Source organism: Natator depressus, chromosome 8 (assembly GCF_965152275.1).
Source record: "Natator depressus isolate rNatDep1 chromosome 8, rNatDep2.hap1, whole genome shotgun sequence".
Classification (NCBI taxonomy): domain Eukaryota; kingdom Metazoa; phylum Chordata; order Testudines; family Cheloniidae; genus Natator; species Natator depressus.
In genome coordinates this window covers 72,900,993-72,914,630 of record NC_134241.1, presented here as the reverse complement: position 1 = coordinate 72,914,630, position 13,638 = coordinate 72,900,993, and the positions used below count along the sequence as shown (strand labels likewise).

Sequence of the window (13,638 nt, the reverse complement as noted above, 5' to 3'; positions counted from 1 at the left end):
TGAATTTGCAATAAGTCTTGGTCAGCCCAAATCTGCATTTCTTGGTGAAAAACATTTCACAGGAACAGTTTTACCAACTCTAATCCCATTATCTTTACCAGCCTCAACATACTTCGTGTTTTGTTTTTCTCTCACAGCCATATGTGCTTCTTCCATGCCACCACATGTGTGTGGAACGTTCTTCCTGGATTGTAAAGACAGTTCCCCATTTAAATTGGGGTAAAGGGATCAAGTTGATGTAAGGTCCAGTGGCCCAGACCCTTAAAGGAATTTAGGTGTATAACTTCCTTTGAGGATCTGCCTTATTACTTTCACTTTGTGGGAGGAGAAAGGAGTGGGTGTACAGATTTTCAAGGACATTTAATTATATAGGAAATTTGGGCACCAAGAAACCATTTGTGAGATAGCAGGAGCAAAGAAATGTCGGACTCCCCCTCCCCCCCCCCAATTCAAAATGGAGCAATTTTAAACACCTTAGAACTTCCAAACAACTCCATGTAACTTTCACTAAAATTCCATCACTCCCCTATCATGATGTGTGTGATTTTATATTAGGCCTACTTTTTTTATTATTATTATTCCTAATTAAGAGACAAATTGTTACACTCCACTCTAAAAGGAAAGCCCAGCTCAGCCTTAACTTTGGAGCCATAAATATGGTTTAATAATATATATGTACATATCTTTTTACCTAGTCTGACTACACATTTTTCTCCAGCACTCAAATATAGGTGGTAGAAAAGGCCTCCTATTTTAGATACATCATTGTTCATATAGGGGCTGTTGCTTGTTTGTCCTCTAGGAGAAGTCAATCATCTTAATTTAACGAGAGACAATCAAGTTCCTTGTGAGCATGACTTAAAGGGGATGAGATTGGACATTTCTGAGAGGGAGAAGGGTTTCCATCCATCATATTGGCTGGGAGACCCTTCACCTTTGTTTCACATACATGGCAGTAGGGTCATTTGGGCTCTTTTAATGCTTCATTGTGCTCTCCAGGACCTGGAGGATATGAGCAATTTTTAAGAAAAGATACAGACGTAATTAAAATGGAAACAGACATGTCCTGCCCATGAAGGTTCTACTCATTCCTAGTAGGAGTCAAGTAAGAACATTACACGGTATAAACAAAGCTCCTTTTGGTAGCACTCCATATACTCCTGAAAGGTTGTGTTACTTTGTTAGGCCCTGCTAAGCAGTGTCATCTGCTGGGAGTCTGTGTGTGAAGAATGAGTTGTATACTGCCAGTTTTGATATGACTGATACTGCTTTCAGCAGTGGCAAATCCCACTTACTTTAGGAGTCTTTCCTTAAAACTGAACTATGTTTTTGTAATAATTGGTGTACTTTGGTTGTTCACATTAATTACAGCATTTATTGTTGGGATCAGATTCCCAATGTTTAGATGATGCTTTAGAACAGGGGTTCTCAACCTTTTTCTTTCTGAGGCCCCCCCACCATGCTATAAAAACTCCATGGCCCACCCATGCCACAACAACTGATTTTCTGCATATAAAAGCCAGGGCCGGTTTTAGGGGGTAGCAAGCGGGGCAGTTGCCTAGGGCTTCGGCTTCAGCTTCAGCCCCGGCTGGCAGGGCTCAGGGCTTCAGCGCCATGTGGCAGGGCTTCAGCTTTCTATCCTGGGCCCCAGTGAGTCTAATGCTGGCCCTGCTTGGCAACCCCCATGAAACCTGCTCACAGTCCCCCAGGGGGCCCTGGGCCCCTGGTTGGGAACCACTGCTTTAGAAGGATTTTTTTTCTGCACTAAAAGCCATAGGCATATACAACTCAGCTCATGGCAAGTCCCAAATTTATGGGAGAGTTTCCTTGTAAGATTCCATTTGAACAGTCTGAGCCCTTCAGGGCAGAGACTTTCCCCATAAGTCTGTACCATGCCTGGTGTGTTTTGGGTGATACTGTAATACAATAATGAACAGTGAGGAAGGATGGTCTTGGGGTTCGGGTGCTGGACTAGTACACAAATATCTGTGTCTGGTTCTGCTGCAGGTTTTCTGAATAACTTTGGAAAAGTCACTTAACCTCTGCACCTGAGTTCCATTATCTGTAACAGAGATAATCATGCTTTCTTTGGCCCACCATTTGTCTGTCTGGCCTGTAAACCTGCAGTAGGGACTGTCTCTTTATGTGTTTGTACAGTGCCTTGCACAATGGGGCCTCACCCTTGATTGAGGCCTCTGGGCTCTACTGTAATATAAACAATTCTAGGAAAAATGATACTGACATTCATCACAAAGCTGTGAAGGCAACCACCACCCTTGGAGCATGTGAGATTTTACTACCTCTCAAACTATCAGCTAAAAGAACCACATTGTCAGATATACTACATTCAGCAAGTCTGGTTTGCAGATGTTAAGATTCTGATTTCAGATACACAACCAGTGGTGAGCTGGAGCAGGTTCACACCGGTTCATGGGAACCGGTTGTTAAATTTAGAAGCCCTTTTAGAACCGGTTGTCCCTTGTGGGACAACTGGTTCTAAAAGGGCTTCTAAATTTAACAACCGACCAAAAGTGGCGCCTTAGGCGCCGACTCTGAGTGGTCCGGGGCTGGAGCACCCACGGGGAAAATTTGGTGGGTGCAGAGCCCCCACCAGCAGCTCCCCACCCCGTGCCCGGCCCCAGCTCCCCTCCGCTCCTGAACACGCCAGCCCGCTCTGCTTCTCCGCCCCCCCCCCAGCTTCCCGCAAATCAGCTGTTCGCCTGGGAGGGCTGAGAAGCAGGTGGCGGCTTCGCGCTCAGGCCCAAGGAGGTGAAGGCGGAGCGGAAGTGAGCTGGGGAGGGGGGGCACGAGGAGGGCCGCCCGCACTGCAGCAGGTAATCCGGGGGGGGGGGGGGGGTCAGGGGAACCGCTCCCCGCCCCAGCTCGCCTCCGCCTCCCTGGGCCGGAGCACAAAGCCACCACCTGCTTCTCAGTCCTCACCGGCTTCCTGTGCGAACAGCTGATTCGCGGGAAGCCAGCAGGGGGGCCAGAGAAGCAGGGTGGGGCGGGGCATTCAGGGGAGGAGGCGGAGCGGAGGTGAGGTGAGCTGGGGCCGGGCGGGAGCTGCCAGTGGGTGCTCTGCACCCACAAAATTTTCCCCATGGGGGCTCCAGCCCCGGAGCACCCACGGAGTTGATGCCTAAGGCACCACCTTTTTATGTGATCAGTGGGGAGAGCAGCCGCTCCCCCTGCTCCCCCCCCCAGCTATGCTACCCCGCCCTGAGGGACCTGCCAGATGCTTTCCGGGAGCCGCCCCAGATAAGCACCGCCGGGACTCCCCACCTTGCCCCCCAGCAGGTCCTCTGGCTCTTATGGGCGGGATGGGGTGGACACCCACTACGGTGGCCCACGAGACCCTCCTGCCCGGTTCTGGGGGCAGTCAGGGGACAGGGTTGGATGGGGAAGGGGTCCCGGGGGGGCATCAAGGAACACGGGGGGGGGCCACGACCGCCTCGTGGGGTGAGGAGGGAACCAGTTGTTAAGATTTTGGCAACTCATCACTGTACACAACCTCTTTGGGCATTACTGCCAGAAATGCTGATTCACCATATAGCTGTAGATAATGGCTATCTTGTTACTCTCTCTCTACATTTAATAAACAGAGCCCAAGTAACATAACTCTCCTCTATATGAAAATAACTTTTTCTGAAAGACCTGGACTTTCAGCTGTTCATGGATTTGCCTTCCATTGATATCTTGGCAGCCAGAGAAAATCTCATGTAAGGTGTAGGAGTTACCATTCTCATCCTTTTTAAAGAGAGACTTTTAGACTAAGCAGATTTGCTGCATTTGAAACCCATAACAATCTGGTTACTTTGGAATCATGACTCAGTCGAGCTGTGTTTTCCATTAACTGACTGACTGCCCCATAGCGAGAGCACCTTGATTCTTGTGCTCTTCCTTTCTTCTCTGGCCCCAGTGCTCCAGTCTCCTGCCCTTTTTCACAAAAAGTCTTATCTCCACCACAACCACCCGCTGTGTCTACTCACTCAGTCCCTGTGGAAGATTCTCTCTCTTCTTAAAGTCAGGATGGCCTCTCCTCTAGATCTTCCTCCACACATCAGCCTCTGCTTTTTCTTTGCAGCTTAGGTTCAGTTTTGCTGATAACATCTTTCTCAACCAGCAGCTCAGAGCAGTTTCCTGCAGGGTCTCTCGAATGCCGCCACCACCACCACAACATAGGAGTTTACCTTTGGTTCTAGCAAGTCTAACTGGGAACATCTTGGAATGGTAGTAGGTAAAAATGTGAGCCACAGTTTCTTAGAGGAGGCTTTGGCTACTGCAAATAATTGGAAAAACTATATTTTGGATATAAAAAGAGCTATAAGTCTTACCACCCATCCCCCTCCACCTCACTGCTGCTTAGGTTAAATTTGCATCAATTCTGGACTGAATGGCTAGATTTTCAGAATGGTGGCATAATTCCTTAAACCTGGAACTCTTAAGGTTAAATTGTATAAAATAACAACAGTTAATGCCAATGGGAAAATATCATTCATCACCATTCAGAATCAGGCTTCGTGTTGCATGAGGGTAGAATTTTGCATTTTTAAAATGTTCATTTTTCATGTTTTTATTGATTTTAATTTTTTATTGCAGTTCTATACGATTAAAGACATTAAACATACAAACAGTCTATTTGGGAAGTCATTTTTTAAGCCATTGTGCTAATTAGTGAAAACACTTTGGGGTTTTTAGTTGACTCAGCAGATTGTATGTACATACCCCTGTTGACTTAAGTGGAAAGTGTAACAGGCCAATAGTAAAACTCATTCGTGTTTGATTTTGTGAAATCTCTAGAAATAAACAAAACTAGGAACCAGATTCTCCTGTGGTATAACTCCATCAGCTTCAGTGGTCTTATGCCAGTGGAGAATTTGGCCCCTGGATTTTGAATATCCTAAAACATATTTCCTTTTGATTTAAATCATTATTTTCCTGGTGTCAAAATTTAAAACCATGATTTTCTAATTAAATAAAGCTAGAGCTATGTGGATGGAGCCAGGACTGCATATATGCAGACATCATTGCTGGCAGTGGGGATTGAATTTGGAAATTTCAGAGAACAGCACAATCTCTTGCCACTTTAGCTAAAAGGAATAACTCTAGCTGTTATATAGTGACAGGCTCCTCCTATCCTTGATGGAGCCAGTCACTTCAGGAAGACAGTAACATGCACTAACCCAGTATATCACATATGCAAACAAAGAGACTAATTTGAAAGTAATACCTGCCATGCCTCTAGGACAACTCTGGGAAGAAAAAAAAGTCAGCCAAGCTCACGCTTTATCTGTAATTTATTGACCTTCAGTAAAATGTTGGTGCCTATATTCTGAACTATGAATGCTTAATTTAGAATAGAACATGGACGTTCACATTTGAGTTCTACTATTGTAAATTTGGAACTTAGTTCAAAATTTAGTTACTACATTTTTATAAAAGATAAACAGAATTGTTAACATGGCTTCAGCTTGGCTGTGTTCCCATATGTTTTATATTGTATCATTTGTAAATATTTTTATTATGGTAACTCCCAAAAGTCCCTATGAGGATTAGGACCCCATTGTCCTGGACTTGGTACAAACATAGAAAAGATACAAGCCCTGCCCAGAGGGGCTTACAGTCTAAAGACACAAACTGCTAAAGGATAGGAAATGGGAATACAATTATGTATGTATTATAGTCTACTTTTATGATTGGGTTTAGACGAAGGATGTAGAGCCAAGATGGTCTTAACAACAGCAGCTGTGAATTTTAAAATAAACTTGGGAGTAAGGCTGCAGTGGTCAAAGCCAGAAAAGAGGAGCTTGTGGTAGTCAAGACGTGAAGCGATGACGGCGTGGATGAGTTTTGGCTGTGGACAGGGAGCAAAGGCTGGATTTAGGAGTGCGTAAGAAAAAGTGGAAGGATTTAGAAATGTCCTGAATATGTGCATCCTGCGAGAGAGTCGAGTCAGAGGTGACACCCAGGTTATAGGGGAAGAGAGAGGGAAGGAAGATGATGAGCTCAGTTTTGGCCATGTTGAGTTTAAGGTGGTGATTGGACAAAAATGTCAGAAAGACAGGCTGAGATACTAGATTTAGTGAAGGGGGAGGATGCATCCATAGAGAGGTAGATTTATGAGTCATCAGCCTCAAGATGGTAGTTAACACCTTCCTTGCAGAGGAGAGCACCTAGAGCTAGAATATAGAAGTAGCAGAGGAGAGGGCCAAGGATAGACATCCTTGAAAGGGGAAGGGGAAGAGGAGCCTGGCAAAGAAGACACTGAAAGAGCAATCCGAGAGGTAGGAGGAGAATACCATGAAAGAACAGAGCCATGGAAACTAACACAGGACAAAATTTCAAGTAGGGAGAAGCTGACATTGCAAAAGCTTCCAAGAAGCCAAGGATGATGATGCTAGAGTGTAGGCCCTGAAATCTGGCCAGTAACAGATCATTAGAGAATCTAGTGAGAACAGTTTCAGTGGAGCATAGAAGGTGGTAGCTGGATTGGAGAAGGTCAAGAACAGAATTAAAAGCGAGAAATTCAGCAAGTGGTTGTAGACACCACATTCAGTGCGTTTGGAGATGAAGGGGAGGAGAGAGATTGGGCTATAGTTTGAGGAAGACATAAGGTAGGGTCAAAGGTAGGTGTTTAAGATAGGGAGGATTAAAGCATGCTTGTATGGGAAGGGAAAGGAAGACGCTGGGAGGGAAGTTGGTCATAGTTCACCATTTAAAACCCATGATGTTTCTATATGTGGCAAAACAAGTCCTGTCTCCCCTAGCACTTGGTCCTTATGGCTCCTCATCTCTGATCTATGCGCAGTGAAACAGAATGGCTTCCCAGATAAAGCGCTCCTTTAGCTTCAACTCTTTGGGCCACATTTTCAAAAGCAATTTCTAAACCAAACAGTCTGTACACTCTCTTTGCGCTGAAGGGCAAAAAAATCTCACTCCAAGAGCAATACTTCCTGCTTATTTACTGTTGTCTTTTCCTGTTCTTTCCCTTCCACTCCACCAAACTTGGTATGTTGTCATTTTTGTTGCATTATCTGCAACTTGCAATTTGCCCCCAAGTGATCATTATCACTATTTCTTTTGGTAATCACTAGTCTAGATAACGCTACTGTTTTCCCTTCACATAGAGGACAGTTGATATCTTTATTATAAAAAAAAATTACTTATTTTTCAGAACTGCTTCTATTACTGGGGATTTGCAGCTTGGCTTGCTTATTACATCAATCATCCTCTTTATACACCTCCTTGTAAGTAGCAAAATGGCCCTCAGAATAATTTGAACCTTTACCTGGGTATATTTGAGTGCTAATTATCCACTTTTAAACATTTTGTTTTCTAGCCTATGGACAAAAACAGATAAATTTTGCTGTGATCATGTTTCTGGTAGGACTTTTGCTTTTTTTATAAATTATTATTAAAGACTCTCCTTTATGATTTATTAGTCTCGGGGCGGGGGGTGGGGTGGGGAGACTGTCAAAGATTTATTACTGGAAAGTTCAGGACATAGAACTAAGAGTGATCAGCTTAAGATAGAGACAAAGCTGTCCATTTTGACCAGAACCTGGACTTCAGGGAAAGTTTTGGCTGAGTAAGAATTTCAAAATTGGTCCGTTTAATCTACAGAAATTAGGTAAGAATTTGTGTGTGGAGATGCACACTCAGCCACATTCATCACAGTGATCCTGGTATTACCAGAGTTTATCAAGGGTTGAGACTATCAAGTAGGTCATAAATAGCCGACAGCTGGCCTACTACAGAATTATGAAAGTGTTAATATTCAGGGCAAGGGTTTCATCTTGCTGGCTTTCCATATATTCTGACAGAATTCCTCTGGAAATAGAATCCTGAAAGTGTCCTTTCACTTACCTCTCCAGGACTATTTTATTTCCTTGTTATACTAACATTGCTTCTCGTAGGAAGTATCCATTCTCTCTAGTGCAGATGTAACCTGTCTCTGAATTAAGAGAAGAAAAAGAATTACTATAGTGTCAATGATTGGAGGATCTCATAGCACTTTTCAAATGTGAAATTGTATTAGAGTTAGATAATGGTGGATAATTTGAGCCACATAGGTTAAAGTGACTTTCCCAAGGTCAGACAGCACAAGTGCAAAGCTGGGAATAAAACTCAGGAGCCCTGATTACCAGTTCTCTGTTCTACTCTGGCCATAATCATATATACAGACCATTTCAATCTATTTTCCACCTAACTAGTGGTGGAAAGCATTGCCTAAAAGTGGGTGGGAAAATTGGTTAATGGAACTTTGTGAATCACATCAAGTCCTTGCCATAAGGAGTAGAAGTCGTTATGGACCAGCATATCAGTATTTATGCAGCTGCACAAATATGCCTTGGGATTTCTGAGAAATCCAAACTGCCCAATTAATTTTTTTAAACAAATCAGCCCAGTCAAAAGGTAAAGAAAACACATGCTGGAATCCACTTTATTCAGGGGTTATTGTGTTGGGGTTTGGCTGGGAAAATAGCTGGAGTGCATTGTACCTTCTTGGGACTTGGTCAACACTTGCTAGTTGGCAATCTGACAGGTGCAAAGCAGAGTGTAATATGGACTCTTGTGTAAGGAAAGATGAAAAGAACAGATGTCTCCTTACCATCAGTCCAAAATCTTGTTTTGAGCTTAATTAAGATCTAAACACACTTTTAATCCTGTGTTATTTAGGCTGTTTTTCAATGGGGGTTGGGGCCCTTTAAAAATATTTGTCTAGGAACTGGCATTGGGAAGAGGAATAAGTGGAAGGGAAGCATTTTCCTTTATTGTATGCTGCTTCTTGCAGATATGTGAAGCTGGAAATTTCTCTATCCACGTTGCACTCAGTGACCTGAGAAGAGATGGTAAAAGTTTGTTCCCTACCTTTGTGCAGTTAAGTTAGCTCTTCTGCAGTGACCTACACTGATGATTGGCCTGATCCTGCAAGGTGCAGAGAGCCTCCTGTGAGGGGCTAATCACCCTCAGCTGGCCTCAGTGGGAGTTGAGGGTACTCAGCACCTCATAGGATTGGACCCTAAAGGAAGTTTGGGTATGTAACAAAAGCACTTAGGGCCAGATTTGTGCCATTAGAGCATGGGCCTGTGTAAGCTGCATTGGTGGTTCAAAGTGGGATGTGGGCATGATATTCGGGTTGGCTAGTTCTTCAGGGGATGCTAGCAGGAGCTGTTCTGTGGAGAGTGCAGGGTCCACTAATATGCCTGGCTTCTGCCCAGGGCACAAGCTGTGTGTGTGCTTGGAAGTTAAGGGGAGTGGCTCCCTTGTGCTTTGCCCCCTCTTTGTGGAAGGGCTGCGTAGACTTTGGCTCATAATATTTGCTAACTGCATCCACAATTTTGATATAATGTAATCTGTAGAAATACCGTTCATTTCTGAGGTCTAGGAAATGGTGCAGACACTTCCTATGGGAATGACTTAGTGCTGGCCAGTCAGCATTGCCAATGATCTTTCCCAAGGATGCTTCTAGGGATGGTACTGCCAAATACTGTGTGCAAGCCTTAATGATCCTATAGCACTTCCCCACAGGCACCCTAAGCCTTCCTCTGGGCTCAGTGGAGTCCTTATTTTACCAAGTCTATCTTGCCCATCTCTTCAGTAGGCAGATTTGGATTGTCTTTATAGCAAACTACATGGTACATAGGAGTGTCAGTATTCTGTGGTTTATCTTCTGTGGTTCTTTTAATCTGTAGGATCCAAGATCCGTAAGATCCCTTATCCAACAAAGAATCCTTTCACATGGCTATTTTTCTTTGTATCCTGTCCTAACTATACATATGAGGTATGTATTTTCCTCAGTAAACCACACTAAGATTTAAGTTTTGCAGGTTACATCTCAATTTATACTATATTATTAAAACAAACATATAAGGAAACCCTAGAAACTTAAAATCAAAAATATGCAAGCCCACTTCATATTGCCAAACTCTAAGTTCAATCTTTCAAAGAGTTAACCCATGACAGACATCCTAATGTACCTTTATGTGAAATTTACTTCTGTGCAGAAAGACTGCATGAAGCCAATGCACCCTTCAGTCTCTCAAAATTAAGATCTAAATAGGATGTGAGTGGTGCATAGACCTTGTATAGGTCCTGGGCACAGCGGTGAGTGTCAGGCTCTGTGTCCTCAATGCACGCAGCCCTGCTGAAGTAGGATTTATACAAAATCTTGATTTCAGGGAGTTTCATTGGTGTAAATGAGAACGTTTGCCTCCAGGGCTGCAGAATGTCACATTTTAAGCACTAATTTAGGAACAAACACAAAATAGGTGGAGACAAGGGAGAGAGGAAACTTAAGTCCAAAACAACACACACACACACAATAACCATGATGAAAAATGGGAGCTTTTGTTTGGAATTAACAGGATGCCACTGACTTTGTGAAAAATAATTGGTACCAGAAATAGCTTTAGGTAACCTTGGATGTATTGTTTACCTACATTAGGGAGGGATGTTTTGATAATAGAGGTATAAATGTGAATGCTATCATCAGAAATATTTTTAATTTCCTTGGCCATAACAGGTGGGGGCATGGATCAGCTTCACCATCATGACTCAGTGCGTCCCGGGTGAGTAAGGTTTTCTTTCTCCCAACTAGATGATTTGTTCTCAGGACAAGAGAATGCTGTTTCACTAGCATTGATGCCGTTTCTCTTTTTATATATCTTTTTATAGTGGGATTGTTCACATTTCTTTGCTTCATTCAGATGACAATTTGGGCAAAGGATAAACACTACACCTACGTACGAGAATTCAAGGATTATCCAAGTCTTAGGATGCCAATTATTCCTTTCTTACTGTAAGAAGAAAGAACTGCTTGAATACCTGAGTGGAACTACAGGAGGACAAAGCTGATGGGCTCTTTTTATTGAGAGACCTGCTGGCAAATGAGAGAATTCATTTAGATAACTAAACCAGGGTGGTTCTGCTGCATGGTATCTCCATTGCTGTGCGAAATTCTATACAATTGGAAGCTATATCTCCCTAATATTCTAAATTTTCAGAAAGTCATATTGGTTGCCATGACTTTATTGCTTCATTGGCAGCCAAGGGCCTTTAAGGTTCACTATTGGCCTAGATCCTTTCAATTAGTGACAGTTGTAGCTTCCTGTACTGGCCTGGTTGGTTTTGTGGGTCACAATGAAGCCTTGCCACCAGTAAGCTCCAACTTGTGGAACAGCATTCCACAGAAATGCTGATTGACTACATTGGAAAGGAGACCCACCATTGATTTCTGGAGTCATCATCAGGTCAGCTGATCCACAGGTAGATGTGTGTGCTGCCTTCCCTTGCTGGAGAGAAATGCTATGGGGACAGGTGCTTCATGGGGAAATGAAGAAGTTACAAAGGAGGGAAATAGGAGTACTCAGAATAAAGAGGTGAGCAATAGCTCAGATGCCCGAGTTAGCCCGAACACACACTTTGACAAGTCAAAACCTTAAATCACAAGTCATTATGAATAGAACATCCCCTGTTAGGAAAACTCCTTTATCAATAAATTGCTCACCAGCTAGTAGACTGGATTTTGAAGACGTAGTATCTTCAGTAGCTGTGATATTTGGCCTGTTTTCATAAAACAAGTCATTACGATACCAAAAAGAACTTTTACCTAGAGGTTTTATGTTAGTGTTCTCTGAAGAGTTTTTAATGTACTTTGTAAACAAATGCACTGACCTACAGTCCTCAAAATGATAGTTCTGTCCCTGTTTGTAAAGCAGGGAGAAGGAATCGGTTACATAGTGAACTTTCTATATTTTGTTTTCCACAAGGTGTTCAGTTTAACTTGGAAGGTTTTCTATAAATCTATTCAAGAAACTACTGCAAATCCTGTTGTAATGATTTTTTTAACTACCTATTATAGAATGTATCTACAAAGAGAACAGTGTTTTTTCATGATGATTTATTTACCTAGAAATGACTTATAGAAAGATTTTTGCAACGATTTGTAAAGATAAAATATGCAATAAATTCAAGCCTACATTTTGAACTCTGTCAATAATTATGGCAACAAAAGATGATGTATTATAGATGGTTGCAGAAGTTTCATAGTTTATATATAAATATAAAGCAAAATGGTCTTGTATCAAATAAAAAGTTACATCCACTGGATAAAAAACAAACCAACAAAATCCCTGGAGTTCATTATTACACAGCAAATTCTACCACAGGATGAATGGCTTAGAAGCATGTAATGATTAGTGCTGTGAGTAATCAAAGCAATAAATCATTATGAATGATTTTTCATTCTGCTATTCTCTGGTAGTTTGACTGGGAAACAGAAAGAGAGCTAGAGGCAAAACTAGTGTCAGGGGTGAACTTCAAAATGTTTGATGGTTCAGTCATATAATCCTCCAAAAATGCTGGGGTCCTGTCTGCCACAATTGCCTCATTTCTCATTGACTTCAAAGGGGACTGCATGTAGGCTGAAATTGCCCTGTCTACAGATGGCCAGCAGAAGGCCTGGGCAACGCTTACATCCCGGCTTGAGCCCTGAGGGCTCTGCACAGAGGGAAAATTTAACTTCATCTGGCGATAGGATCAGGCCCTGGATGTCAGCCTAGACCACCAAGAGATTGCCAATACTTCCTACTTTGGGCCAGATCAGAAATACTGAATATTGCACACAGACTTTAAAAAAAACCAAAACCAAAAAATTTTTTGGTAGTTTCACCTCCGTTCCTGCAACCAGGAAATGAAGGGCTGTGTATTTACTTTCATTATTAAAAGTCACCAAGCTTTTTCAAATATAAAAGGGTTCTGCTTGGGTGAGAGGTTTGGGTGGATTCTCCGGTGCTCTAATGGCATTGCCTGACATTACAATGAGGCAACCTCTAAGCAGGAGTATTATGTCCTGGCCCGACACAGTCCTTGGCATTTTAAGAAGGTGGGTGCCCATTTCTGGTAGCAATTTAATTTGGAAGGTTTTTTTTAAAAAAAAAAACTACCACCATCTTAAAGGTCCAGCATAGAAAAACTGTCTTTAATGCTTTCTTATGTCAGTAAGGAAGAAAGAGTTGTCTCTCTTTGCAGCATATAATGATCCTGTGTGACAGGAGGATTCTATTATAAATCAAGCATCTTCCATTTCTTTGACCCTTTCAGTGTGTACCTCATGTCTCTCTCCAGCCAAGGCAGAAGAAGTTTTTTGTTGTTAGTTAGTTGTGAACACAGTATTTGGAAAGGTACAAAGCTTTATTTGAATACTGCCCTGAGCAGTTTCTTCACTCTCCATACAGCTGTGATATGGCACATCTGTGAGCTAACAAGCTCTCAGTGTTAGCAGCTGCAGGGGAGTTCTATGCAGCTGCCTATTGAGGAAAAGCTGGGGACACCTTCACCTCCCGACTGGCTCCAGCAGCACGAGGGTGTAAAGGAATTTCTTCATCCTCCATCTGTTGCTTAGCAAAGTTCACAAATACCTACAAGAGGAGAATAGATCAATATAACCAGCCTCTCCGGAGGCCAGGCAGTTGAACTACTCTTGCCACTTGCATCACATCAGCTACTCTGTAGGCAAGAAGCGTGAAGCAGAACCCAGAGGTATGTGTAGAAATGAAAACTGCCTATCAGTAGAGTTCACACATTTTTCTTTATCCTGTACTGAATACATGTACAAATCCACCTTTTATGTCAGCT

The 13,638-nt window shown here is 42.7% G+C and overlaps 2 protein-coding genes across 2 annotated transcripts in view; one reads left to right on the top strand and one right to left on the bottom strand.

Annotated features, from left to right (window-relative positions):
- LOC141992349 (very-long-chain enoyl-CoA reductase-like) overlaps nucleotides 1-12,114 on the top strand; it is a 37,871-nt gene extending 25,757 nt beyond the window's left edge. Inside the window, exons 8-13 of the mRNA XM_074961299.1 lie at nucleotides 7,175-7,247; nucleotides 7,340-7,383; nucleotides 8,795-8,852; nucleotides 9,696-9,784; nucleotides 10,526-10,571; nucleotides 10,678-12,114. Of these exons, the coding sequence (XP_074817400.1) occupies nucleotides 7,175-7,247; nucleotides 7,340-7,383; nucleotides 8,795-8,852; nucleotides 9,696-9,784; nucleotides 10,526-10,571; nucleotides 10,678-10,805 (438 nt within the window). The 3' untranslated portion in view covers nucleotides 10,806-12,114. The remainder of the gene's footprint in view (nucleotides 1-7,174; nucleotides 7,248-7,339; nucleotides 7,384-8,794; nucleotides 8,853-9,695; nucleotides 9,785-10,525; nucleotides 10,572-10,677) is intronic.
- The window catches only part of ABCA4 (ATP binding cassette subfamily A member 4), a 104,614-nt gene continuing 102,957 nt past the window's right edge, over nucleotides 11,982-13,638 (bottom strand). The window contains exon 49 of the mRNA XM_074961300.1: nucleotides 11,982-13,421. Within this exon, the coding sequence (XP_074817401.1) occupies nucleotides 13,311-13,421 (111 nt within the window). The 3' untranslated portion in view covers nucleotides 11,982-13,310. The remainder of the gene's footprint in view (nucleotides 13,422-13,638) is intronic.